The sequence below is a fragment of the Molossus molossus genome, unplaced genomic scaffold, assembly GCF_014108415.1.
Source record: "Molossus molossus isolate mMolMol1 unplaced genomic scaffold, mMolMol1.p scaffold_m16_p_1, whole genome shotgun sequence".
Lineage (NCBI taxonomy): Eukaryota > Metazoa > Chordata > Mammalia > Chiroptera > Molossidae > Molossus > Molossus molossus.
Genome location: NW_023425344.1, coordinates 66,119,906 through 66,132,343, shown reverse-complemented (window position 1 = coordinate 66,132,343; position 12,438 = coordinate 66,119,906). Strand labels below are relative to the sequence as shown.

At 37.4% G+C, this 12,438-nt stretch overlaps 1 protein-coding gene and 1 pseudogene across 1 annotated transcript in view; one reads left to right on the top strand and one right to left on the bottom strand.

Moving 5' to 3' along the window:
* The window catches only part of NUDT9 (nudix hydrolase 9), a 42,547-nt gene that overhangs the window by 23,339 nt on the left and 6,770 nt on the right, over window positions 1-12,438 (bottom strand). The window contains exons 3-6 of the mRNA XM_036278881.1: window positions 10,326-10,421; window positions 7,993-8,079; window positions 2,286-2,397; window positions 272-418 (exon numbers count right to left, since the gene is read on the bottom strand). Coding sequence (XP_036134774.1) covers window positions 272-418; window positions 2,286-2,397; window positions 7,993-8,079; window positions 10,326-10,421 — 442 coding nt within the window. The remainder of the gene's footprint in view (window positions 1-271; window positions 419-2,285; window positions 2,398-7,992; window positions 8,080-10,325; window positions 10,422-12,438) is intronic.
* Window positions 2,552-3,226, top strand: LOC118636947 (annotated as a pseudogene).

Here is a 12,438-nt window from a genome sequence, read left to right as displayed (position 1 = left end):
TCACATCAGCTCACATCTAAAGAAAAACTAAGAAGAAAAAAATGTATTATAATAAATGATGTAACTGAACTAAAGTTGGGCTATAAAACTTTAAGAAGAAATCTATTTACAGTGAAGATCTATAATTTAAGTTGTTTTTATGAATACGTATTACAAATATACAAGGATTTAACTTTATTCATAGAATGAGCTACCAGATTTCCAGGTGAACTTTAAGTAATTCTCACTAATGCATAGGACTAACTCCTTCCCAGAAGCCATCATTTCTTACCACTAGATGTTCCTGGCTGAAGAGTTTGTGCAACTGTTCCTCTAATTTTCTTTTTTCAGCACTGGATTTCTGTAAGGAGTTGAGAGCTTCCTCACCAAATTCTCTTTTAAGTGTAGCGCTAATCTTCTCTCCTGGATCCACCATCCCCTGAGTCACATTTTTGTTAAAAAAAAAAAAAAAAAAAAGTAATAAGCTTTCATTCAACAAATATTGAGTGATGCAGTGAACATTTACTGTTCTGTCTGCTCATAATCATGATCCCTATTCTTCTGTCATATATTCTTCTCTAAACCATTTGTTTCAAGTGAAGCAGCCTATCAGGGTATCTCATATATATCTGACCACAGTAACTGGTCCAAGGTTAACCTATGGTAAACTGAGACAAGCAGACTCCTTTCCAGCTAAGGGAGGAAGGCCTGGAGGCAAGAAAGAATACAGAAAGTTGATCCTTTCCCTTCATTCCATTCCAGCCACACTTCAGTGTTCCTAAGATGTGCCAGACATACTCCACCTTAGGGCCTTTGTACCTGCTCTATTAGTTCTGTTTAAGATGCTTTTCACCAGATATCCACATAATTTACTGATTCATCTCCTTCAGATCTTTACTCAAATATTACCTTGTCCAGAAGACCTTCTCTAACCACCATGTGTAAAATGGCAAACTCAAAAACACTTCCTAGTGCCCTTCCTTAATATTTATCACCTTCTAACATACAATTATTTATCTTATATGATCTGTCTTCCCCACTGGAATGTAAGCACCAAGAGGTCAGGGATGTTTGTTCGTGATGCTCTGTTGCATCCTCAATGTCTAAATTATTAACAAAATATATTTATTTGATGAATGACTTGCAAAATCATATCAGTGACAATAGTTCCCTGATCAGAACCTCAAATAAAAATAAAAATATAAAATCCTATGATGAAATCATTATTGCATTTTGCACTCAGTGTGAGTGATGTATGGACTATTTGGCTTGTAATAGGTACCCTAGGCTTTTATCACAGTCAGCTGAGATATTCATTTCCATTCAATTTTTACCTTACAAAGAAAAAAACATTCTTGCAGATGGTATGTGTATAAAAAGTCATCCTCTCATCGAACTATCTCCATTCCTCATTATGGTGTTAAATGTAAAGCCTCTGCCACACGCATACACATTTTTTTAAAAGCCACTTAAAATATACCACTGACCTGAAGTCAACAAAAGTACACTCTTCCTGATATTACGATAATTTTTAAAACTACAAGAAATAGTAAGTAATAAAAGTTATCTATTTTATTATGTTTAAAGTTATCAGAATTCAACAACAACAACAAAAATGCTAAAAAATCGCCCGGCCAGTGTGGCTCACTGGTTGAGCGTCAACTCATGCACCAAGAGGTCACTGGTTCAATTCCAGGCCAGGGCACATGCTGAGGTTGTGGGCCCGATCCCCAGTAGGGGGCATGCAGGAGGAGCCCAATCTATGTTTTCTTTCATGGATGTTTCTATCGCTCTCTCCCTCTCCCTGCCTCTCTCCCTAAAATCAATAAAGAAAAAAAAATTTTTTTAAAAAGAACTAAAAGTCTTACCTTGGACTTGGGGTAGGGGTTTTCTGAGACGGGGCCCACATTAATGAGTACCTACTTTATACCAACCGCTCTGTATGTTATCTCTAGTAATCCTATAAAGTAAATATGATGATCTTTATTGTAAAGACGAGGGTATGAATTCTGTACCACTCAGCTCAAAGTGGAAAGGCCAGGACATGAGCCTAGGTCTAACCCCAAAGTCCATGTGCTTTCCCAAGGGTTCCAGATTCAGACTCAGATTCTAACAGCCCTGTTGTATTATCCTACAGTTGTTATGACGATGACACCTCATTGCAGTGTTGAATGACAAAAGAATCACTCATTGAAGTGGTAAAGAATGGAGTAGAAACGATCCACACACAATAATCTTGAGGTAAATAAAGCAACTAAAACTAAAAAGAACTTAAAACATTAATTTGATTTCGTTTTAATGCTCACCCCTGGGATTGCCCACTCTCCACAGTCTTTCCTTTTGATCGCAACAAACTGCAAAATGTTTTTCCCGGAAGTGGGGTGGGTGATTTTATTTCCACTTCTATCCCTTTTCCACCTGTAAATAGTAATGTAAGATCATAACCAATTTAGAACAAAGACCAAGGTTCTACCTCAAGCTTGAGTCAAAGTTATAAATATACGGAGAAGGTGGGTGCGCGTAAGGCGGCTGCTGACGGAAGCCATCTGGGGCCATCGGGCTCCATCCCCGCCATCGGCGCCCGCGGGCAGCAGCTCATGCGTCCGGCCGGAATGGCATGATCCTAAAGCCCCACTTCCACAGGCACTGGCAGCGGCGCGTTGCCACGTGGCTCAACCAGCCGGCGCGGAAGATCCGCAGACGCAAGGCCTGCCAAGCTAAAGCCCCCGCATCACCCCGCGCCCTGCATCCGGCCCCATCGGCCCCTAGTGAGGTGCCCCACAGTGAGGTACCACACCAAAGTAGGAGCCGGCAGGGGTCCAGCTTGGAGGAGTTAGGGGCGGCCAGCATCCACAAAAAGGCGGCCAGAACCATTGGCATCTCCGTGGATCCGGAAGGCGGAACAAGCCCACAGAGCCCCTGCAGGCCACCGAGCAGCGGCTGAAGGAGTGCCGCTCCAAGCTCATTCTCTTCCCCAGGAAGCCTTCGGCCCTAAGAAGGGAGCCGGTTCTGCTGAAGAACCAAGTTGGCCACCCAGGTGACAGGACCAGCCATGCCCGTAAGGAATGTCTACAGGAAGGAGAAAGCCAGGGTTATCACAGAGGAAGAGAACTTCAAGGCTTTGGCCAGTCTTCGCATGGCCCGCACCAATGCCCGGCTCTTCGGCATCCGGGCAAAAAGAGCCAAGGAAGCTGCAGAACAGGATGTTGAAAAGAAAAAATAAAGCGCGGTTGGCAACTTGTGATAAAAAAAAAAAAAAAAAAGTTATAAAGATGATTTTTCTTTATAATAGAGTATACATAAATTTACTTCAAATCAGCTTGTTTTACCAAAAAAGTACTGTGTTAGAAATATGTCTACTTTCCATAAAAAAAATATTGTATTCCCCATAATAAAAATTCAAAATATAACTAGTTTTTATAGTTTTAAAAATACAACCAAAAAAAGAAGTTTAAAAGCAGGACAAAATTTAAAGAAAGGGTCATAAAAATTTTTTTTTTAAAAGTCCACGGATCCTTTTTAAGAATTACAGGTAGTGTAAAAGATCTGGTAATATTTGCTTTTAGCAGTTCACTCTGTGTTATCAGAAATGCAGATTATATGATACAGGTTCAGCGGTTCTCTAAAGTAGTGTTTCTCAATCATTATGCCCCTTTTTAATTAAAAAATATCTCACTCTATCCTTACTTTAATTTTAAATTTTGAGTAGAATTGCATATGGCTTTTTAAGAAGTATCAAGGCTATGTTCATTTCAGAGTGCACTTTTTCTAACCACAGCCTCTTTCCCAGAGATGTTGATAATCTCTTCCCCTTCCCTACCCCCACCCACCATATTTACCTCCTTCCACCCAATTTCAAGAATTGTTCTAATAACACTCTTAGGCGAAGATAAAGATTTTTAATTTCCAATACTAAACTAAAAAAGAAACCTATGATCTAGTCATTGCTCTGCAGGAGACAATGAAATAAACTTAGGCATGAGTTTCCAAACTTCTTTATATAGTGGCTGACTACTGTATCTAATCTATAATTCCTCCCCTGGAAGAGTTCATAGTCCAGCAACGGAGCTAGACATATAAGTGAAAAAAATTGTAAGCCACAGCAACAGTTTAATAAGCACAGTAACTGGAAATAAAACAATAATTGGTATAACAAGACAACATCTATTTTTAAGGATGCCAGACAGAAAAATTACAAGTGAGAAATAAAGTTGTAAAATAAAATGATGTGTTCAACACACAGAGTTCCCAGTCTGTTGCTTTAAAAAAAAAAAAAATCATTTGTTTACAATATCTTTCACTGGATAAAAAAATAAAATATGTTTAAGAAACTGAATGTAGTCCTGCTCGGTTTGGCTCAGCAGTTAGAGCATCAGCCCTCCCTCACATGTTCAATTCCCTGTCAAGGGCACATACCTGGGTTGCAGGTTCAATCCTCGGCCCCAGGCCCAGTTGGTGTCCTGTGGGAGGCAACCAATCAATGTGTCTCTCTCACATGGATGTTTCTCTCTCTTTCCCCGTCCCTCCCTTCCACTCTATCTAAAAATCAATAGAAAAATATCCTCAGGTGAGGATTAACAAAAAAAATAATAAACTGAATGTAGCCCTAGCCAGGTGGCTCAGTTAGTTGGAATATCATCCTGTGCACCAAAAGGTTGCAGGTTCGATTCCTGGTCAGGGAACATACCCTAGGTTTCGGGTTCAATCCCAGATCAGGGAACATAAGGGAGGCAACTAATCAATGTTTCTCATATTGATGTTTCTCGCTCTCTCTCTCTCTAAAAAAAAAAAAAAAAAAGCAATTAAAAAAACTGGGTAAGGATTAAAAAAAAGAGAGAGAGAAGAATCACAATATTTACAGCCAAGGCAGTTTTCCGTAATGTACTGGTAATCAAGTTCGCCTCACAATATTTACAGCCAAATACCCCTGATTCAAATTTCAGATCTACAAAATTTAGGCAAGTCACTTAACCTCAGTAAGTCTACATTCAGGTCTACAAAATAGGTATATTAATACCCACTTTGGTGAGTTTTGTGCGAAACAAATGAAAAAACTAATAATAGCACTTAGCAAAATGCCTGGAGTAAAACTATATTTTTAATAATTTGTTTAGTTTTGTTGATTCTTCAGCATCTTTCATTCTTCGTTTCCTTCTTTTCCACAACCACTCCTCTATTTAGAGCAGTGGTTCTCAACCTTCCTAATGCCATGACCCTTTAGTACAGTTCCTCATGTTGAATGTGGGCATATCTGCATGTGGGCAGACCTGCCTGGAGACAGACAGAGGAGCGGTGTATCCGTTCCTAAGACTATTGGAAATATGTGTTTTCCGGTAGTCTTAGGCGACCCCAGTGAAAGGGTCTTTCGACCCCCAAAGGGGTCATGACCCATAGGTTGAGAACCGCTGATTTAGAGGAACTCACCATTTAATATATGCATCACTGAGATAGCAAAGAACATTAACCTAGGAGTACAGGTGAAAGCTAGACTCTGACACTTGTGGGCTCTTTTACAGCCTGGACCATCTTCAGTTCTCTCATCTGTGTAATTACAGAGTTATGCTCAAAGAGTCAACATTTCACAAACATGACATACAATCACCATGCTTAATCAGAGCCGTTATTTGGTCTACCATAAATAAAGATAAGCTAATTAGAGGCTAACTTTCAAGTCTCTGGATTCCCTTTACTGCTGCTTGTCCCCTTATTAACATTCCTCCTTCAAATGTTCCAGCTTTTAGTAAGCCTCACCAAAATTAGAAAAAAACTGGTACTGCCATTAATATTTACTTGTATTATTTTACTTATATTCATTAATAAGAATATAGTAACTCTTCCCATCTCATTTAAACCATAGTATCTAACGGAATTTAGATGGACAGATAGGTATGTAGATGATTGATAGATAGATAGATAGATAGATAGATAGATAGATAGATAGATAGACAGATGGATGGATGAGTGGATAAATGGATAGATGGAAGATAAAACTGGGGTGGGGTGTAAAGGGTTAAATGTAAAGATCCCTTTTGGCAGAGGAATTGAAAGCCAAGTGAAAGAATCAGATGTGGTGAAAACTATTACCCCTTCCAGTAACTTGAAAATAAAAAAAAATAAGCCCTGGTTGGGTAGCTCAGTTGGTTGGAGAATCGGCCTGATATGCCAAGCTTGCAGGTTCGATCCCTGGTCAGGGCACATACAAGAATCAACCAATGAATGCATGCATAAGTGGAACAATAAATCGATGTTTCTCTCTCTTCTCCACTGCCTTCCTCTGTCTCTCAAATCAATAAATAAAAATTTTAAAAAAGAAAGAAAATAAGAAAAGTAAGCTACTTTCCTACAGTTAAACTGAAATAATTGTATCTCAAATCAGAGAAAAACAAAGTCTCCTAGAAGAAAGGCTCTTAAAATATCAAAACTGCCCTGGCCGGTTTGGCTCAGCGGTTAGAGCGTCGGCCTGTGGTCCGGAGAGACCCGGGTTCGGTTCCCGCTAAGGGCACGTACCTCGGTTGCAGTTTGTCCCCGGCCCTGGTTGGTCGTGCGGGTGGCAGCCACTCGATGTGTCCCTTTCACATTGATGTTTCCCTCTCTCTCTCTTCCTCTCTCTCCCTCCCACTCTATCTGTACAAAAAATGGAAAAATGTCCTCGGGTGAGGGTAAAAAATATATATATATATCAAAACTAAAAAAGTAAGAATATTGAGGTTATCTGCATTATATAAAGAAGAAAAGTAACAATTACATGTGAGAAGAGAGTTGGTCAGTGAAGAAATCCTAAAAATAAGAAAAAAATTAAAAGGATGAGAGCAAATTCTAGATGTGTTGGAAACGTGATTTCTATGGAGAGGTATGCTAAGTCCATCTAAACATGGGATTCACCTATCTTTTTCTCACCAAGGGAACTTCAGGATATGATTTGGCTTACCAGACAGATCTTCTTCGGAAAGAGTACCTTTTCCCTGTTCTGAAACCTTCAACGTCTCCAGTTCACATTTTTTAACTCAGGCATTTAATATTCTCCACAACAGAAGTGCATAAGAATCAATTAATTTTACGTTTAATTTACCACCCACTGTTCTACAAGAACCTAACCAAGCTGGTCTTTTCATTGTCCTTCAATACTCAAATAGGTATTACTACACAGCTTTTTTTTAGGCCTCCTCCTGTCCCCCATCCAAGCCTCAAGCTCCAAACTACCTCCTTCATAATGACTTTCTGAGGTGTGCCTGTTTTCTATCATCATGCCCACATCCAATCTTCTAATTCTCAAAAGCATCCTGTATCACCCATGTTACTTTGACATGTTTTCTTTTTTTTTTTTTAATCCTCACCCGAGGATATTTTTCCATTTTTTGTACAGATATAGTGGGAGGGAGAGAGAGGAAGGGAGAGAGAGAGAGAAACATCGACGTGAAGGGACACATCGAGTGGCTGCCACCCGCACGACCAACCAGGGCCAGGGACAAACTGCAACCGAAGTACGTGCTCTTAGCGGGAACCGAACCCGGGTCTCTCCGGACCGCAGGCTGACGCTCTAACCGCTGAGCCAAACAGGGCTGACATGTTTTCTTATTTCATTTGTTCCATCTTGCAAATGAAGCCATAGCTTTTCAAAGACAGGGAGCTGAAATTTAGAAATGTTATTCTTTTTTATATCCTCCAAAGCACCTACTCAAGTCTGAGAATAAATAGATGCTCTGGAGAATTAACTTTGTTTAGATAATGCCTAACCTACTCACACAACAAAAAACTACAGCTTCACACTTATATCACATCACTATAATTTACATAAAGTCCTTTTAATATATAGATTTGTGTGTGTGCATATGTATATAAATACATGTATGTATACAAACACATCTAAACACACGCATATATAAACACATAATACACATATACATACATGCATATACCTTGTATCTGTATCTGTATATGTAAACACATGTTTATAGTCTGTATTTTTCCAGTCACTTAGCTCTCTGCTACTGAAATGTTTTTTTTAGTTTTTACCTGGTTATGATGGGATCTGCAGCATGATTTGGGCCCCATCGCCCCAAAAGCCCACGGCCAACCAAGCCTGTCCGTCCCGCAGGATTTCTGGGGAAAAAACAAAATCAATTGAATGGGTTCATCTTTTTTAACCTAACTTGATATGGCCCAATAAAAGGTAGTAAGAGCACTAGGAAGAAAATAGCATCACCATCCACCCAAATCCAGTAGCACTATCACTATCTAGCACTGAGAGCACATATTGCCTTACACTGTTAAATTAACTTTTCTTTTGTGCATGTGTTAAGCTCTGGGCTTGATCCAGGAGCAGAATCACTTCCAAAGCTGTTCTACAATATAAGAATTTGTTTCAGTTTTCACCTATACTCCTACAATCTTACTGGAGTCTTCAGTCTTGGAGGGTAAAATGCTCTGTATCAATTTTCATCATTATGTATCAGTAAAATACCCCAATCTGCAATCTTTTTTTTTTTTTTTATCCTCACCCGAGGACATTTTTCCATTTTTTGTTCAGACAGAGTGGGAGCGAGAGAGAGGAAGAGAGAGAGAGAGAAACATCGATGTGAAGGGGACACATCGAGTGGCTGCCACCCGCACGACCAACCAGGGCTGGGGACAAACTGCAACCGAGGTACGTGCTCTTAGCGGGAACCGAACCCGGGTCTCTCAGGACCGCAGGCCGACGCTCCAACCGCTGCGCCAAACCGGCCAGGGCCCAATCTGCAATCTTAACCTATTTAACATTATATCTTTTATCCTCCTAGTATGTAAAAGCAAATAACTCGCCAAAAATTTTCTTTCAGCCATCTCTTCTTACTCTGGTCTTCTACGTTACTATTATTGAAGTTAAATGAATTTTTATATTGTTTTACACTAGACTTAGAAGTATTTCAGCAAGACCTGCAGATAAAGACAGAAAGATGAAACAAGACAACTGGCTAGGTGACAATAATTCTACTTTTGAAATTTACAGGAGTAGGGTCTGGGTGGCCAATAACTGTTTTATTCCATGTAACCATACACCTTTGAACACAAATGATCAAAGTCAATATTAAGAGAGAGAATGTTCGGTTTAGAGATGACTATGCCTATAACTTGTAAACTACAAATTTTGGAAAAGACATATAGACTATCCTATAGCCTGAGAAGCGGAGAAAGTTGTTTGCAGAGGAAAAACAAAGGCAACATATAAAGAAAAGCAGAGATGAGGCAGAGAGAAAGTCCTGATGGATTTCCAATTTCACCCTTTCTTAAAGTTAGCTGAAGTTCTGCTTTGGGCTCCTTGAGATGATCCTACAGCCTGGGGTAGAGATAAATCCCACTTTTTGCTTTAGGCAAGCTAGAACTGGTTTCTCTTAGTTCAAGAGTCTGGACTTAAGCAACATGCTATCTTGCCTTTGCTGCCTATCCTTTTATATGTGTACTTATCCTTCAATATATTTTACCAAGAAAGAACCTAACGAATAAGTCAAATACAAAGACAGTTTCACTTAAAAGATCCACTAACACAGAACGGCTAGTAAGTTATGACCAAAGAAAGAATTTAGCAAAACTAAAGGATCAGGTTACACTGACAGGAGCACTATCAATTTCCCTGTCCTAGAAGAACTAAGAATATAAACTACAATATCTTTATAAGGTGAGAATCATGATTGCAAATCTGTGAGCCTTCCTTTGTTTTATTTGAGGCATGCTAATTTTTACATTTCTTCTAAACTTTTATATCTTTTTAAGGAAAATGAAAATTTTTGGAGTTGTGTAGAAAAATCATTTTTAAAAGTACAGATTTTTAATACCACATCATTAGGTTATTTTTATCTTTACTCTTATGTTTGGATATTTGTTACTTTAAGGCATTATCACATTTAATAAATAACTACTTAACATACAATTTTCAATCCTTTGTTAATTTATTCAATTAATAATTTCTACCTTCAAGGTTCAGTTACAAAAAGATGCAAATCTTTTGTTCAGTTACTCAAATCCTACCTATGCTGCCCTGAACGGTTTGGCTCAGTGGTTGGAGCATCGGCCTGCAGACCAGAGAGTCCCGGGTTTGATTCCCACTAGGGGCACGTACAAAAAAAAAAAAAATCCTGCCTATGCCACTTACAAACTATATGTAAATTGCTTACGTTCTCTCTCTTTATCTATAAATGGAAAAATGGAACTAGAAATATGCACCCACAGAGAAATTGTGACAATTTAATTAGATCACATATATAAATTCTTCCATATTATGTCTGGCACATGCAAGCACTTGATAAATGTTAATTATATTTTCTACCTTTTGAAGACCCATTATTGTAAAATGTTCGATTCCCAGTACCTACCTAGGTCTTCCATTTTCAATCTCATACCGACCATTCTGGCTCTTTCTCTCAACATGCCCATCTTTTTCATTAAACTTGGGAGAAAAGTTACTTTCACTGTAATGAGAATGCCAACATAAAATAAGAAATAATGGTCCAATACTACCAACAACTTAATAATGTCAATGTGTTATTAATAAGAAGCTGTATCCCTGAAACTAAAATTTTTAAAGCTTAGTTTTCATTTGCAAATCCATCTTCCTCCTTCAAAACAATTTCTGATGGGAAAAAATCAGTTAACCAAAAACCTTATAATACAAGGATATGTATCATAATCCCTCTTGGAAAGACTAATGGTAGAAGAACTGGACTTCCTCCCATGCTACAAGAAGTCTATATTACTATTAGCAAGAAGGAATTGTCTGTGGGGAAATTATGGCAATCACTGGTTCCTATACAGTTCCAAAAATAAGATTTCTTCTTATATCTTGATACTTTTACTGTCTCAAAGTAATTTTAATTGCTTCAAATGTAAACTGATTATAATTTTTATCAACGTAAACCCACAAAACAGTGAATTCACCCCACAAACTTCATAATAAATGTAATGTAAATTAAAATAGATAATGCTGAAAATGTTCTAGATCTTAATCTGAATATTAGTTACAGAGCTATATAAACATAAAATTTTACTGAGCTACACTTGCACACGTAATAAATGTGCATTTATGTCAGACCTCAATAAAAATATTTTTAAAACAGATATATGTAAACTACTTTCCTTGCCATTATGAAATCACTGACCTAACTGCACTGTCAGTGAATAAAGAGATGTATAGCACTGGATAGCTCCTGGACAATTCTGACACAAGTTTTGCTTTTTCCTTGCTTCAATTCCAGTAAGGGAACATAGACATATTTGTGCTCTGTTTGGGAAATAATTTCCCATTTGAATAATCCATACATTCTCTCAAAAATTCTAACCAATCTTCCATCTGACACACAAATAAAAATAATTAAATGGTTGAAATTATAAAATGATAAAACCAGAATTATAGTCCTCGTGGGACTCCAGAAATTTACCCTTAAAATAAAAAAGCATGAACTTAATTATAATTAAAGCATTAATGTTAGTAATAAAGCTTGATTTAGATGGTGATATATATTCAACTGTTAAAAAATTGAATGAAAAATAAGAAAATGTATTCAATCTTCCTCTATTTATACTATATAGCACCCATGCCAATGTCATTAATTTTCATTGTGTATAATGTGTATTTATAATGCACATATAAATATGTATATCCTCTAAAATGGGGGAAATGGAACTTATTTAAAACTAATAAATTCTCCACAGGTTAGCTTCATGATTAATTCACAGACCAAGTACTATCACAAAGCTAGAAACACATCTTCAGATAAAATAAAGGAAATGGGAGTCAAAATCAAATATCAGCAGTAAGTCCATGGTAAAGTTTAACAACCTAATGAACTAATACTAGATCTATCCAAATAGCAAAATTTTTTACTTAATTGACTAAATAATGCCTTAAGAGGACTATGATTTACAATAAATTTGCCCATTAAATCAATTTTAGAAAAGGGTTCTAAAACTAGGCAGTTTAGCAGAGTAGTTTAAAGAGCTTAAATTCTGAAGTCAGACTGAGTTCAAGTCCAAGCTATACCAGCTACTAGCTCTGTGACCATATGCAAAGGACACTTACAATGCTTCCATTTATTGTGTATGTTTTGTTTTTCTATAAAGTAGAAGTAAAACTGTTTGCCTTTCAGAATACTTATAATAAAATAAAATAATGCTTATAAAACATTTAGTACAATGCCTAGCTTATAGGTAGCACATTTAAAAAACCTATCATTGTATTTATTAAAAGGATCCTAAATATAAAATGCGAATCAATGTAGCATTTCAATGACTTTAGTCACAGCATTATTTGCTTGATTTTTTTTTTTTTTGCTTTCCTTGTTCTCTCTCTCCTTTATTGATCCTTTTTCTATTTTTTGCACTAATTTTATCATCACCCTGTTCTTAGTCATTTGGAAAGTATTTCTGAAAAATATTGTCACTATTTCAAATACAAGTCTAGCTAGTTCCAACCATACATAGAACTAGCTA